This window comes from Chanos chanos, chromosome 5 (assembly GCF_902362185.1).
Source record: "Chanos chanos chromosome 5, fChaCha1.1, whole genome shotgun sequence".
Taxonomy (NCBI): domain Eukaryota; kingdom Metazoa; phylum Chordata; class Actinopteri; order Gonorynchiformes; family Chanidae; genus Chanos; species Chanos chanos.
In genome coordinates this window covers 22566264-22580131 of record NC_044499.1, presented here as the reverse complement: position 1 = coordinate 22580131, position 13868 = coordinate 22566264, and the positions used below count along the sequence as shown (strand labels likewise).

General features: G+C 39.1%; 1 protein-coding gene across 1 annotated transcript; it reads right to left on the bottom strand.

Annotated features, from left to right (window-relative positions):
* Positions 1–162: 162 nt before the first annotated feature.
* On the bottom strand, positions 163–6481 carry bcl6ab (BCL6A transcription repressor b). The gene is made up of 9 exons (XM_030774411.1): positions 6450–6481; positions 4281–4449; positions 3764–3985; positions 2572–3330; positions 2173–2279; positions 1780–1938; positions 1362–1492; positions 1099–1236; positions 163–679 (listed from the first exon to the last, which is right to left on the bottom strand). The coding sequence occupies exons 2-9, from the start codon at positions 4439–4441 to the stop codon at positions 536–538; spliced, it is 1821 nt and encodes a 606-aa protein (XP_030630271.1). The 5' UTR covers positions 4442–4449; positions 6450–6481; the 3' UTR covers positions 163–535.
* Between the last annotated feature and the right edge of the window lie 7387 nt (positions 6482–13868).

The following is a 13868-nucleotide window of genomic DNA, read 5'->3' as shown; positions in this document are numbered from 1 at the left end:
CTTTGCTCTGTCTTATCGAGAGCATAAGTTTCGTACTTTGCATGAAAATGGAAAAGACTGGGCACATCGCGAGTGATAATATCGCATTTAATGTTAAATATTTAATTACAATGGCATTTCCATGCATCGAGTTGAAAAAAGTACTGTACATTATTAAACAAGAGTTCTACATACAAGTCAAAGTATAGCTTCACAATTATTCTGCCTCTGAAAATGTACCAAATAGAACAGCTATAAAAAAAACAAAAACAAACACAAAAAACAAGAATAAATGGATGATGTTCAGGATTTCACATTCAGATTGCTTGTACACCAAGACTTTTATAGCTATACAATCCTACATAAATATTATTTACCACATCATATGTACAGTTTAGCTTTGTAAAATATACTGAAAGTTGCATGTACTAAAAGTGACCTCATAAATATCTTTGTACCATCACACTCAGTGGCAATGTGGAGTTTGTTTATCTTCAGCCCTCACAGTTTGACTCCAGGCAGTGGTGCAGTTGGATGGTGACCGTGGCCTTGGGCCTCAGCTGCTCATGGGGGAGTCGCTGGACAGGTCTGCGGCGGAGCTGGAATGCTGTACCCTGGTGTTGGTGACTACGCCGTGTTTCTGTCGAAGGTGCAGCCTAAGCTGACTCTTGTGTCGGAAGTGTAAGTCACACTTCTCACACTAGTAAAAAAAGGAAGGGGGGAAAAAAGAGCGTGTCAGTTTTCTCCAAATGTAAGCACTTTGTTATTGATTCCACATGAGAGAAGTTAAACATCAAAACCTATGCATTTAATGAAGTACTCCACTGCACTGTTTTTTGTTGTTGTTGTTGTTGTTGTTTTTAATCATATGTAGCCCTGTCTTTCTGTAGTGGTTTGACTGAGTAAGATGACTGAAGACCATTAGTGACTGATAAATCTATTCACTGCTTTGGAATCCCACCCTTGTCATCCCCCCTCTGCACTGACCACATCTGAACTGATAAGACTCTAATTACTCAGGTAATGAACTTATCATGCCTTTGCCTGATTATATCTGGTATGAGAGTGCACTGCTAGACTGCACTGGTAAAAAAAAAAGAAAACTGAGATATTTCTTACATGATAGGGTTTTTCTCCAGTGTGGATGCGCAGGTGACTCTTCAGCGTCTGCAGGTGACGGAAGCGTGTTCCACAGACCTCACAGGGATAAGGCTTCTCTCCAGTATGTATCAGCACGTGAGCCCGAAGATGAGCCACCTGTAACACACACGCACACACACACACAAACGCAGTAAGTACCAAGGAACAAGGCTGAGCTGACATCCCAAAGAGTCTGATCAGAGAACAGTGCCACTCCTCACTGTGGTACTCTGGTGCCTTACCTGTACAAAACGAGCACCACACGTCTCACATTTGTATGGCTTCTCTCCCGAGTGAATACGAGTGTGTGTCTTCAGGTTGGCTGGCCTGTTAAACTGAGCTCCACACACATTGCAGCGATATGGTTTCTCCCCTGTAAAGTCAAAATTAAGGAGACACTTTAAGATGCTGTGCTTCCTGTCAAACATTGATGTTTCTCTTTTTAAATTTTTTAAAACATTTCTCTGATCTCAGAATTATTACAATTAAGGATAAGAATTCTTGAGAAATCTGAAAAATGTATATGTTAAGTGATTATTTCCTCAAGGAATATCTAACATTAAAAATGATGAGAAACGTAATACTACTTCTAGAGACAGGGATGTTTCATTTGGTGCAATTGTAAAGAGGAAAGCCGTTGAAGCTGATTGGTTTATTTACCAGTGTGGACTGCTTTGTGACTGGCCAGATTTCCTTTGTAGCGGAACATGGCTTGGCAGCGGTCGCATTTGTATGGTTTGCCTAGCTCTAGCCTCTGCTGTCTCTCAGAATCACCTTCCACGCTGGAATCACATCGATTGCAAAAGTGGGCATTGTTTCCTGAAAGGAGAAGTGAGAGCATTTTGAGGATGGTTTCACAAACAAAATAAGCTTAAGTGCCAGCATCTAAAACACTGGACCGGTCCCATCATGTTAATTATTAAAAAGCAATTCAGTCATTCTAGACGGTGATGAACAGAAACACCACATGCTAATTTCATTAGCTATAGAAGAAATTGTTAATTATATTGCAGTTGTTAAATTACAAATAATAAAATATGAAAAAGCACTCACCAGAGCTTGAATCTGGCCCCTGTGTTTTGATCACGTTTCTTGGCTGCAGCGGTGATGTGGAGTAGGATAAACTGTGTTCGTTGTTGGGATTATAGTCTTCAACAGATCTATGAAAAAAAAAAAAAGATATTAAAACAGTTATAAGTTAAAAGAGTCCAACAATGTTGTAGTTGCTATTTACATCACATGTCTGCAAATGCTTTTTTCATGCATGTTTACTCAGATTTATGTTTAATTCAATTTCAATTAACTTTTACAATTTTCTATAAAAAGATGAGTTCTCTGAAAGCTTGACTGTTTAAGATAGCAAAACTAACCTGGGAATAAGTCGTGTATGAAACTGATACACAGGTGTATGGGACCCTTTGCTATTTGATATCTCTTTGCTGTGGTGTTTACCTGCTGTTGGGACTGTGCTGGCTTGAATCTGTCAGCTCACTGGTCCAGCCTGCACTCTCACTGGCGGCCGGGGAGGGGGTGTCCACCCCACGTTCGTCCTCTCTGTCTGCCGAGTTCAACACGATCAGCTTATACTTCTTCCAGTTGCGCAGTTTGGGGTGAGTCTTGGTACTGGAGCTCTGGGTGGTGCCTGCTTCCCTGCTGCATCCACTAGATTCAGTGGGTGAGTTAGGGTGACAGTTGGATCTGAGGGGACTCGGAGGGCCACCATGCTGGTTGTGACCGAAGCCGCCGTCTTCCTCCTCCTCCTTTTCTTCCTTTACGTCTATGTTCTCTCTGATGCCGCAGGCTCCGTCCTGTCGCGTTAGAGGCAGAACTGCAGACGGCTGGGGTCTCTCCTCTGTGGACTGAGAGTGAATACTGGAGCTGAGCTCTGGGTTCTTCACCTTCTCTAGCAAAGGAGGGTGTGGTCTGGTGATGACGCTGTCGCTTGGCAGTTGCCAATAGGGGCTCTCCGGGGCGGAGCCCGTTCCCACGGGAAAGGGGAGATGTGTGTAGAAGCGGGTGGGGTGACCAGTGGATGTGCTGATGCTGTAGTGGATACTGGGAGATCTGTAAGCCCTCAGGCCGTGCAGCTGTGGAGCTGCTCTGATTGGACAGTTCTCCATCGTGTCACTCGTGTTACAGGCAGGGACTTTCGGAGGGAATGGGATTTGACCGGCCAACAACTCCCCTCTGGGATTCTTCACTGACAAACCCCTTTAAGACAATTAAGACCAAAGAATGATTAGCCCCTCCTATATATGGTCAAGTTAACAGTGTTACACATTATTTCTTTAATAAGAGATGTAACAAATTTGTTATAACTGTTGTAAGTACTGACGGCCAGACTACCATAAAGTGTCTAAATACAAATATTTATGCATCTTTACATACAAGAGGAAAACATGATATCCATACACACATATACTCAACTTACTTCTGCAGTTAGTTCTATAACTTCCCTGGTTACAGACATTCAAAATGAACCAAAGGAAGTGTGATTTGTCAAGAATCCTCAAATCAAAACTCAAGCCAGTCAGCTTTTTAAGAGTAGTCACATTCATCACTCATCATAAATTAACATTTATCCAATTATCTGTTTTTTGTTAATGTTATTTTTGTTTTGCCCCCCCCCCTTTTTTTTTTTTACCTGGACTCCATGAAGCGTTTGCAGGTGTCCACCACGTGCTCCATCTGCAGGTACACAGCTGCGTCCAAGGTGGCAAGGATGCAGCTGTCTTTGAGCGCCAGGCAGGATGTGTACATAAATTCCAGCAGGATGGCAAAACCACTCGGCTCCACTTTTGGATCCAGACTGATGAGATTCAGGTTGGTTTTGTGGACATCAGTGAACATTGTGTAGAAGAGGCCACTTTGGAACAATGCAACAAAACAACAACAACAACAAAAAAACAGTATTCAATGTCAATATTTCAATTTTTCTTTGAAGTAAATTCGCAATATAGTGTTGAGATTCTACAAATATTACAACAAATAATTTCAAATCAGTAAGAGGACTCTTTATCCCTTTGGAATGTGTATTTTGTGTAAAGCTAGTTTTGCAGATGAAACAATATCTACTTAAAATAACCACAACTGCCCTACACTAGGTTGAATGGAGTTAACTGTAAAATAGTGACAAAAAGGTTCAGGGAGATTTCACTTACCTGCAGGCCATAAGCACTGTCTTGTGAGCACGAAACGGTTGCCCACTGACTAAAATAGTCACATCTGTCAAGATATTTCTGCTACGAAGTCGATTGAAGTTTAGGAGAACATCGCCTGCGTGGCGAGTAAACTGGATGCAGCCGTCTGCTGCACATGCCATGCTGGAATCTGTACAAAACAACAACGACAGCAGCAGCAAAATGTTTAAACCTTAAACAGTGAATCGACTCCTTTGAAGTTAATACAGACAACATCTCATTTTGTTGGTGGCTTTTGGGATGTTGTAACTGTTGTCTAACAAACCATACACTACCAGCATGCTTTGAAATTTTCCTCTCATATATACTTGACTGGAAGACAAGACCGGAAAAAACAGCCTGACAAAAGGTAAAGTTCCACTGCATCTCGCATCAGAAGTCGCTGATTCCTGTGTACTGGTATTCAGTTGACTAGAGCTTCTAAACTCTGATACACTCCAAAATGTCTTTTTAGCCTACATCCACTTTAGTTAAAAGAGACATCAGATTCATGTACATTTAGTCAAAGCTCCAAGGACAGGGAGCACTTTATTTCACTTAATTTGTGATGAAGACACACATTTGCTGTATCAGGAATATGCATATAATAGTTTTATAATAGAAATGAGAGGAATTCTTCAACCACGCTTATTAGACATTAGTTAGTTAGTTAGAACAATTTGCGTATTTAAGGTAACAAGGGGACAGAAACATACGGAAGATACGACTTAGTGAGGGTCCAGGACATAACATGGCCATTTCTGGAGTTAGGTCCGTTTTTGGAACGCTAGATGGCAGCACAAGCCTAAGATGTCTCACAGAGCTGTGTTTACAGTGGTTATTTAATTGAAGTCTTTTCTGTTCTAGTTTGAGTCATGCTCTTTTAAAAGGAATTCTGTTTAGATCATCGCGTTAACACAGGTGAGTTAAATCTGTCATAGTCTACACTTGGTCGACAACACGGACATTATAATGTTAATAAGAACGTATCGAAAACACACATACTAACTCCACAATTAATATTATTATTATCATTACTTTTTGTGAAATTCTTTATAAATATTTTAGATGTTGTTTATTAACTGTTAAATGATCAAAATGTGGTGTATAGCGAAGCAATTGTCGCCCCTGCATCCAACGCACCAACCCTCCAAATTTCTTGAGTGGGTCGCAACGAGAGATTCGAAGTGTTCATCACCATGGAGGGGCGCACCTTTACTCCACGTCAAAAGTACCCTAATTACAACAGTGACTGGAGGTAGGCCTATGAAAGGCCAAGTTCAAGAAAACGTAGGTGTTTCATGAAAATAAACTTAGGGTAATGCCGCGAAACTCACGCTCTTCGGCGTCTTATCACTAACTTTTTAAATACCAAAGACATATTCACTTATAAGCTTGAGGCTGACTGGCGTAAATTCACTTAGAGGTACTTTCCCGAAAGATTTGGTGGCACAGATTGTTACTCTTCTGATCGTGAACATGCAGAGAATTATGCAATTAATCAGAACATCTTTCAAAGCACTTTTACACAATAACTGGGGAGTTAACATAATAAAGTAATTTAGAAAACCCTTTATTATCCTAACTGTTACTTGGAAAACCTTTTCTGACTGATCCATGCCGTTTGCATGACATTACAAAACTAAAAGGGCGTCGTACGTGACAGGTAAAGTTTTGACACACAGCGAAACTGGTTAAACTTGACTAACGTACACAGAGGCTAAAAGAGAAAGACAGAAAGACCCGAGCCTTAACAGAATTTTAAATCGCTACAATGACGTCCTAATTTAACGAATTACAAGTTTAGCACCGCGACAACATGAACAACTTGTTGTTCTAAGCCTATCCCATTTTACGCAAGTCATACAGCCTCATTTTACGCAGGCTGTAGATAACTTACTATTTATTTACGCGAAAGGATTGTCATCTCAGAGACAATACATTCATAGGTTCATTTCAGATATAAGGAAACCAACTCTAAGCAGTTAAGCTATTTAAAAGATATTCAGATAAGTGGGGTTTTTTTCAAGAAAATTAACCGTCGAAACACATTCAAAGCATAGAAATTTGTATTTAAAAAGCAAGATTAAAAGATCATTCATAGAGAGCTTCCAAAGCTGCACTGAGATATTTGTAGATTTAAAAAATCACCTGGTATGCCTTTCCTAGAAGTTTCTTCCGTCGACACTTCTTGGAACTTGACTTCTGAGAAGCTTGTGATCGTAATTCTCGGAATTCTACCATATGGTCATACCACTTCAAGACAGCGGGGGAGTTAATAATTGTTACTGGTTGCTACTAATATATATATATGAGCCCCATATCTTTTTGAAACATCATATGATATTGCTCAGATATAAGTATTAGGTTAATGGATCAATGTTGGGTCATATTTTCGACAATATTCGTGAACGATTTATTATTGTCTGTGCTTTTTCTCTCTGGTGGATTAGTCCAAACGCGCTGTCACGTGTGACGTAGTCGAGTATTTGCCTGGCCCACTCTGAGAGTTCTGCAGAATTTCTGTAAATGTGCTGAGTCTTGTCGAGGGGTGTTGTGAAAATTTCTTTGGGATACATGTTTCTAGGGAAAAAAATTCAGAGAGTATTTGCATACAAACAGATGTCAAACCACTCAGTTAGCGCAGCTGGGATGTTCATGTTCAACTGTATAATCTACTTAAGTTCCACTGTTGACTGGGAACACGGCGTTCCACAGGTATCAGCCGGACTAGGTCTGTATGTAAACAACTGCCGCCAAGTCGCCTCGCCTTGTCTCCAGGATCATATGAAAGGTCATATTTGTCAAAGTACTCTGTGTCGCAACGCCGTACATGTTTTAAGAAGTCATCCATTCCTCGATCACTTATTGGCATCTCAGCTGTGGAAGTGAGATTAGCCTTTGTACTGTTCTTCTGGGTCAATGAATCGGTTGTTTCTCCAGTTGCAACCGTGTCCTCAGACCAATTTTAGAAGACAAGCCACTAAGTGCGGTTACTGACACAATTTTATTGTTGTTTTTGTTGTCTTTCAGGTGATGATTAAAATGTAAATTTTGGTGTTTGTAGTCCAAATTGTAACAATCCCACGAGACTTCGAAGCATCCAAACAAGCAATATCATCGAACTGCCCAGACTTCCTCCAGTTGAATCCTTTTACTCAGTCAAGAAATCTTGAGATCTTGGAGAGCTCATGTTTTTAACAAATTTTGACTGACATTAAATATTCCTAAGTAAATATAACAAGGGTTTTTCCTCACTGCCAAGTCATACAAGAGCAACAGAGATGTTTTGAAATGAAAGTCTAGCAATTAATGCAAGAACAATGCGGCAGAAGACCATTTGTCTTTGGTCCATGTTCATGTTATTTCTGAAGCAACAGTTCCAAAGTTCGTTTGAAACATTGAACGGGGTCACCTGAATCTTACTGTTTTAGTTTATATGCGACAAGGTCAACTCAGGACTTAGGACTGAGCCAAAACAGCCCTAAAACAGTAATCAGTCTGACATGGAAAACATGATATTATGGGAAAAGGACCTTGAACACCACAAGCAATACAATCAGAGCGGGCTAGCATGATCACATGTTTCACTGTTCCCTCACTGACCATGATGGAAAACAAAGGTGCCATTCAGAGGCATGATGCAGTACACATACCCAGAGCTGTTCCTGTTCTATTTATTTGTCTGTAACTAGGCAGTGCTGGACACCGCTTATTCGCGCTGTTGTTTCTTTGAACAAAGAGAATCTCTCGAGGTCCTCTGAGTGTCAGGCCTCACACAAACCAAATTTCACATAACACATTTGGCCTCACCCAGTCTAGGTTCCATGGTTATTCATTTCTAGTCATTTTTTATGTGTGAGCAGGCCTGGTCTTTTTGATAATTCCAAGTCCGTGTTGATATTAATTATTGGAAGAGGCAATGCATATTGATTCTCCATATGAGGGAGCAAGGTTCAGAATAAATCAGCAGAAATTATGAGTGGTGTCCTGGGAGAAGCAGGTGCTGCCCAAACCTTTTGTATTAATGTTTCTCCCTGAATTATGACTTATATCATAACTCTTATCATAACCCTTATCGCAAGTGTTATAAGGAAGGGTTTGAAAATACAACATTACACTGTACCAGTGAGTACAAGTGCTCACTTGTGTTTCTTTTGGATAATGTTAAACGCAAAATTGGACAGTCTGAGAAAGCTCTCCCACTCAAACATTCTGAAAAAAAGAATAGATTTCCTATTGCAAATGTGTTCCCAACTGAATTTAAACCAAAGTGATGACACTGCACTGCTTGTTGTTGTTGTTGTTGTTGCTGTTGTTGTTGTGATAGTTGTTGTTGTGATTGTTGTTAACAGTTTCATTAAAAGTGTAACTTTTAAGCAAACCATTCTTTCCTCAATCATTTGTCACTTTGAATTTTTTTTCAAAATAGAAAGAGCAAATACTGTTTTGATTAAGGGAAAACACCCTTGTTTAAAATTAGATTATATTATTCATAAGGTCAACGAAGAGGTTTTAATATTAGTCATGTCTTCTTAAGCAGTTTGTCAGCTGGAAATACAGTCTAACACAGACCCTCAAAAAAAAAAGTACATAAAAAAGGTGCAAAAGCTTGCTGAGAGCAGACAGTATTGAGCTGTCTGAAAAAAAATACCCAATGTGAACAAGTGAAGTGTATCCACACCTTGAGCACATGGAGAAGACTTTCTCACTCTCTCTCATTTTTCTTAAGTCTTGTTTCAATTTCTGTGAAGGGGTGGGGGGATCATGTCACTCTCACTTAATTATGAAACTCCCTCCACTTCCCTCTTCCCAACAAGAGGAAGAATAAAGAGGTCTGTGGGGAAGGCAGCCCTGTGTGAGGTTTTTCTTTTACTGCAAACTGCACTACTCACAGTGAACTGCATATCATTATTATTGTGCCTATAGAAATACTGTAAACATGACAATGATGCTCAGACAAACAGCTAAAATTCAGTTTATTTGCTCTGGGAGTTCATGCATTGACCTTCAGCCTTTCCATATGTGGAACTTGTCTTACTTTCCTAATGTTAGACAAAAAGCAGAAATTATTGATTTCTTGTTTTTTGGCAAGTTATCAGTTGCCCCGTACCTAAATAGTGTAGAATGAGAATGACAAAGACATCCATTGTCTGGTTAGCCTCTGAAGTACCCACATACAAGAAGAAGAAGAAGAAGAAGAAGAATATACCATACATGTGTTATTGTTATAGAGCAGGTGCATATCATAGGTGTATATTAGTAGGGTGGGGAGAGGTATTGCAGTTGGAAGGGGGTGTTCATCAATTATTTAGTTATTCCAAAAACATACATGCTTTATCCAGATATGAAATATACCATTTGCTGTATTTTCCCACATGTAACTTGGATTATTCAGAGACATTTCAAACAATGGAGTTAAAGCTTGTTTCACAAAATGCCATGCGTGTTCGTAACATCTAACCTTGAACTTTGTTGTACTTTCTCATACATTCCAGTGGGGCTGATGTTATCCTTAAAGATATAGTTAAAAGGTCCTATGATTTTTATATCCAACTTCAGCCATAAGAATAGTATTGCAACAGATCCTGGACTTTATCATCTTCTTTGATAATCACCGAATCAAACCTCAAATGCACAATGCTAAATGTTATCTCCTTTGGCAGGATGATGAAATTATTTTAATTTAAAAACTACTAAGTCGTAGTTTTATTGCTGAGAAAGAAATACTGAGCTGTATTTTTTGGTGTGGGGAGAGGGGGGCTAGCATTGAGAACATTAGAAGGAATGAAGAAATTAAAGGTAACTTGCTGTCAACAGCAGTGTACACAGATACGCAGTTCAAAAACTATCAGATCAAAACAACTATCTGGGCTGAGAAAGAAAATCTGTCTCAGAGGAAAACATGTGGGTTGGTGCAGGGTTTTTCAGGTGGAGAGGAACCGTGGGAGCTTATCCTACGGAAAAGTACCTGTAAAGTCTTGAATGTCTCTTCAGAGGCAGACCTGTCAGTCTTGTCTCACAGGTTTTTTGGAAGTCGGGCAATGAGCCCCAGCAAGGCTGTATGCTTAATACTACTTCATAAACAGCACATGGGCTTTCATTGCATTGAATATAGGGGAGTGTCACCGTGTTGGACCGTAATGCACAGAAACAAAGTAGAATTCCTTTTTTTTTTTTTTACTGTACTAGAACATGTTTTGGGAATATTTCTACTTTACTTGAGTATTAACGTTTTGTCTCAAAATCAAATAGGTGATACTTTTACTCTGACATATTCACTCAATGAATCATTCAGCTAAATTACATCCCTCAATAGACTAAATTAGCATCCTCAAGGTGAGTTTACCACGGTTATGATCAATTTGCGCTGCATTGGTGGTACGGATATACCCCAGCCTCATCTTAGCCCGCCTCAGTATCAGTATCCTATTTAGATCACCATATTAGCTATTGTATCTGACAAAGTTATTTTGTCCATGCTTGAGTGACTCTCATAGGAGTCCTAGGTATTCACATAAAGTGAATGAAGTATTAAAAAAAAGAGAAGAGAACCAGAATCTATCATGTAATCAGCACAAAGAGTGTAGCAGACTGGATTTTATTGTTTTGTTTTGTTTTGTTTTTTTCTTTTTGCTAATGGTTTGTAAGGAAGACTTTTTTTTGACCATATAGAAAACATAAAACAACTAGGAAAGATCCTACTGCTTCTTCATTACTTATGTCATTTACTTGTACCTTTGATAGTTAAGTCCAAGAAATATCAGATACTTTAAAACTTCCACTTGAGTAGTTTTCTCATGGGTTACTTTAACTTTTACTTGAGCCATTTTCTTAAGATGTATCTGTGCTTTTACTCAAGTATGGCTATCTGGTACTTTACACAACATTGATGTTGGACAAGGTTTTGAACAGAGGGGAGGGCAGTGCACCAAGACAACAATAACACATTCTGGAATTGGATCTCCGTAAACTTCCACACAAGGTCAATCACACCTCTGTTTAGAGAAAACAAATGGGAACCTAACAGTCATTTGTCTTTCAACAAAGAGAAAAGTCTGATTTATAAACGTCACTACAGCCAGTTGGATTTTTTTTTTTTTAATGACGCAAAGGTATTTCTGATAGATGCTGAAAATGTAGGTCTCTTGTAAACATCTGAATAACTGGGTCTCTTTGCGGCATTGCCCTGACCACATGTAGCATGTTTAGAGACAGCTCTTAGCATTCACGGTCTTATTGCAGTTGTAGATTTCTTTATTGCTTTATGATACTTATTACTACATTTTCCATAACACATCAACAATGCACTGACAGTACATTTTAAAGTTTTGTTAGCAAAATTTAGCAATTTTGTCAAAAACCCAAACAAACAGCAAAAGCCCTCTAGGATTTGGGCTGCTAATGCTTTTGAGGTCTCGGAGGGTTTTTTGTTTTGTTTTGTTTTATAGCACAATGGAAGAAATTAGGGCTCTTTTGTCTGACTAACACTTTTATCTTTATGACCTGTATTACAGAATGTCCTCACCTAACTTGAACCCTTGTATACGTGTCAGTTCTGTCAGCTGTGTTTCCGTGTCCTACACAAATTACTGACCTGGTGGTTGTGGGTGGGGGTGGGAGGTATGCTTTACATGCTTTTACTGCAACGAACCTGTATGTTTGCACAGATATGTAGTCTACTTTACCCTCTATGTCTTTGTCCTTGTAGAAGAGCACATGAATGATGTCCTGTCAGGATAAGACAACACAACCTTTTTTTTTTTTTTTAACAGTGGCACTTGCTTTGAACTTGCCAATATCAACTCAGTGGGTTAGTTTACAAAAACATGATCCTCCATAGCTAGGGTTCACAGTAAGTCATGATTATAGTGTGTTTGTGTAATAAGACACTCATGTTAGACATGGTTTGTAATTACTTTATAATAGCTAAGATATTTGTCTGAATATGGAGGCCAGTGTTTACTTGTTGGGTTGTTTACTGTTTACTATTTACTATTTACTTAATCTATTCACATAGATTAAACACAATTTTTTCATCGGTTTCCCTCAGTTGCAGTAATAATTTTGTTCCTTTGCAATGTATACTGATTTTTGTTGGTGGATTTTTATTGAGGACACTCAGCTGAAAGAATGCTCAAGTCTTCACAGGTTTGTTGTGGAATGTACAAATGCCACAAGATGGAAATGCAGCTGTGAGATGTAAATATCTCAACTAACTAATGTACACAGTAATAGAGAGGGCCTCTTCTTTCAAATTCAACCACGCTTAGCTATTTAAAAAAAAAAAAAAAGCTCTCACTGAATACCCTCACTAGAAGTACGCTGACTCTGGACAACCAGGTACAAAGATGATTTAACCAAAAGTCAATGAAATGTGCAAGGACCCATAGTTCATATACACCTTTCCTTTTCCAAAGATGATTAAGACATAGTGTGATCAGTTTCCTTTGCAGTGCAGAAGGCTTTTTGTTTGTTTGAGTCGGGGTTCAGTCTTGCTAAATTGCGCACTGGAACACCATGTACATAGTCGTACTTCTGACAGATCCGTGGGGCTCAAGTGTTACATGAGGACTTCTGTGCTCTTAGGTAATGATTCTGTGTTCATGACATATCTTTGCCGCATTGCATAATACCACAGTCAGGAACTGATAATCAGTTTTTCAAACAAGTTTAAGTTGGTCTCCAACCGTTTTATTTAACAACCATGTTAAATAACATTTAACCCTCTAAGGTATTTCTCAAATGTTTGCAAAGTTGCAAGTTGTCCTAACATATCAATGTACTATGGCAGTTTCTGTCCTGGCCAGTCTGTCTGGGGTGTAACACTATGTTTGAGAACTTGAGATCAGGTTTAGAAGTAAATAACTTTTATTGTTCTCCACGGTGGAGATAGTCAGAGATTGCGGTGGTAATCCATTCTGTGGAGTAGCTGTCTGAAAAATCGTACATGTTCAGAACACTTGAGCTTCGTCATGAATTTCCATCTGGTGTCCAAACAACTTTTTTTTTTCTCTCTCCAGCTGTGAGCCGAGCAGTCACACATTAATCTCAAGGGGAAAATCTTGCTGCAGGTCTTCTCTTGTATCAATCTTGGGGTCTGGTTGCATGGTCATGGGATAGCCCTGGAGATTATAGAAGCGTTTCATAATCTAACTCTATTTATAACTCATAATATAACTCTGAGGAACCCCTGTTCTGCTCTGAGTATGTAAATATCAGCTCTCAGACACACGCACAATAAATGTTTTGCACTTCTTGCTACATTAAAAGAAAAGGAAAAACATTTCAAAATAAGTATTTCCTAAATTTGATGACTCATTATGAGTCACCCAGGCAGTGAATCCGGTGGGTAACTGGGAGGGTTCAGGTTTTTTTTGTTTGTTTGTTTTTTGAAAGTTTTAAGGGAGGTTTAAGAGAGTCTGGCATAACACAGGACAGTTCCTTTTTTTTTTTTTAAAGTTGCATTCATTATGAGAGGAACCATTTGTCCTTTGTCTCTTTTTGTTTCATCCAAGGACAAAAGGATGTAAATTTCCATTCTGGAAACATGACCTCTGACGTGTGATG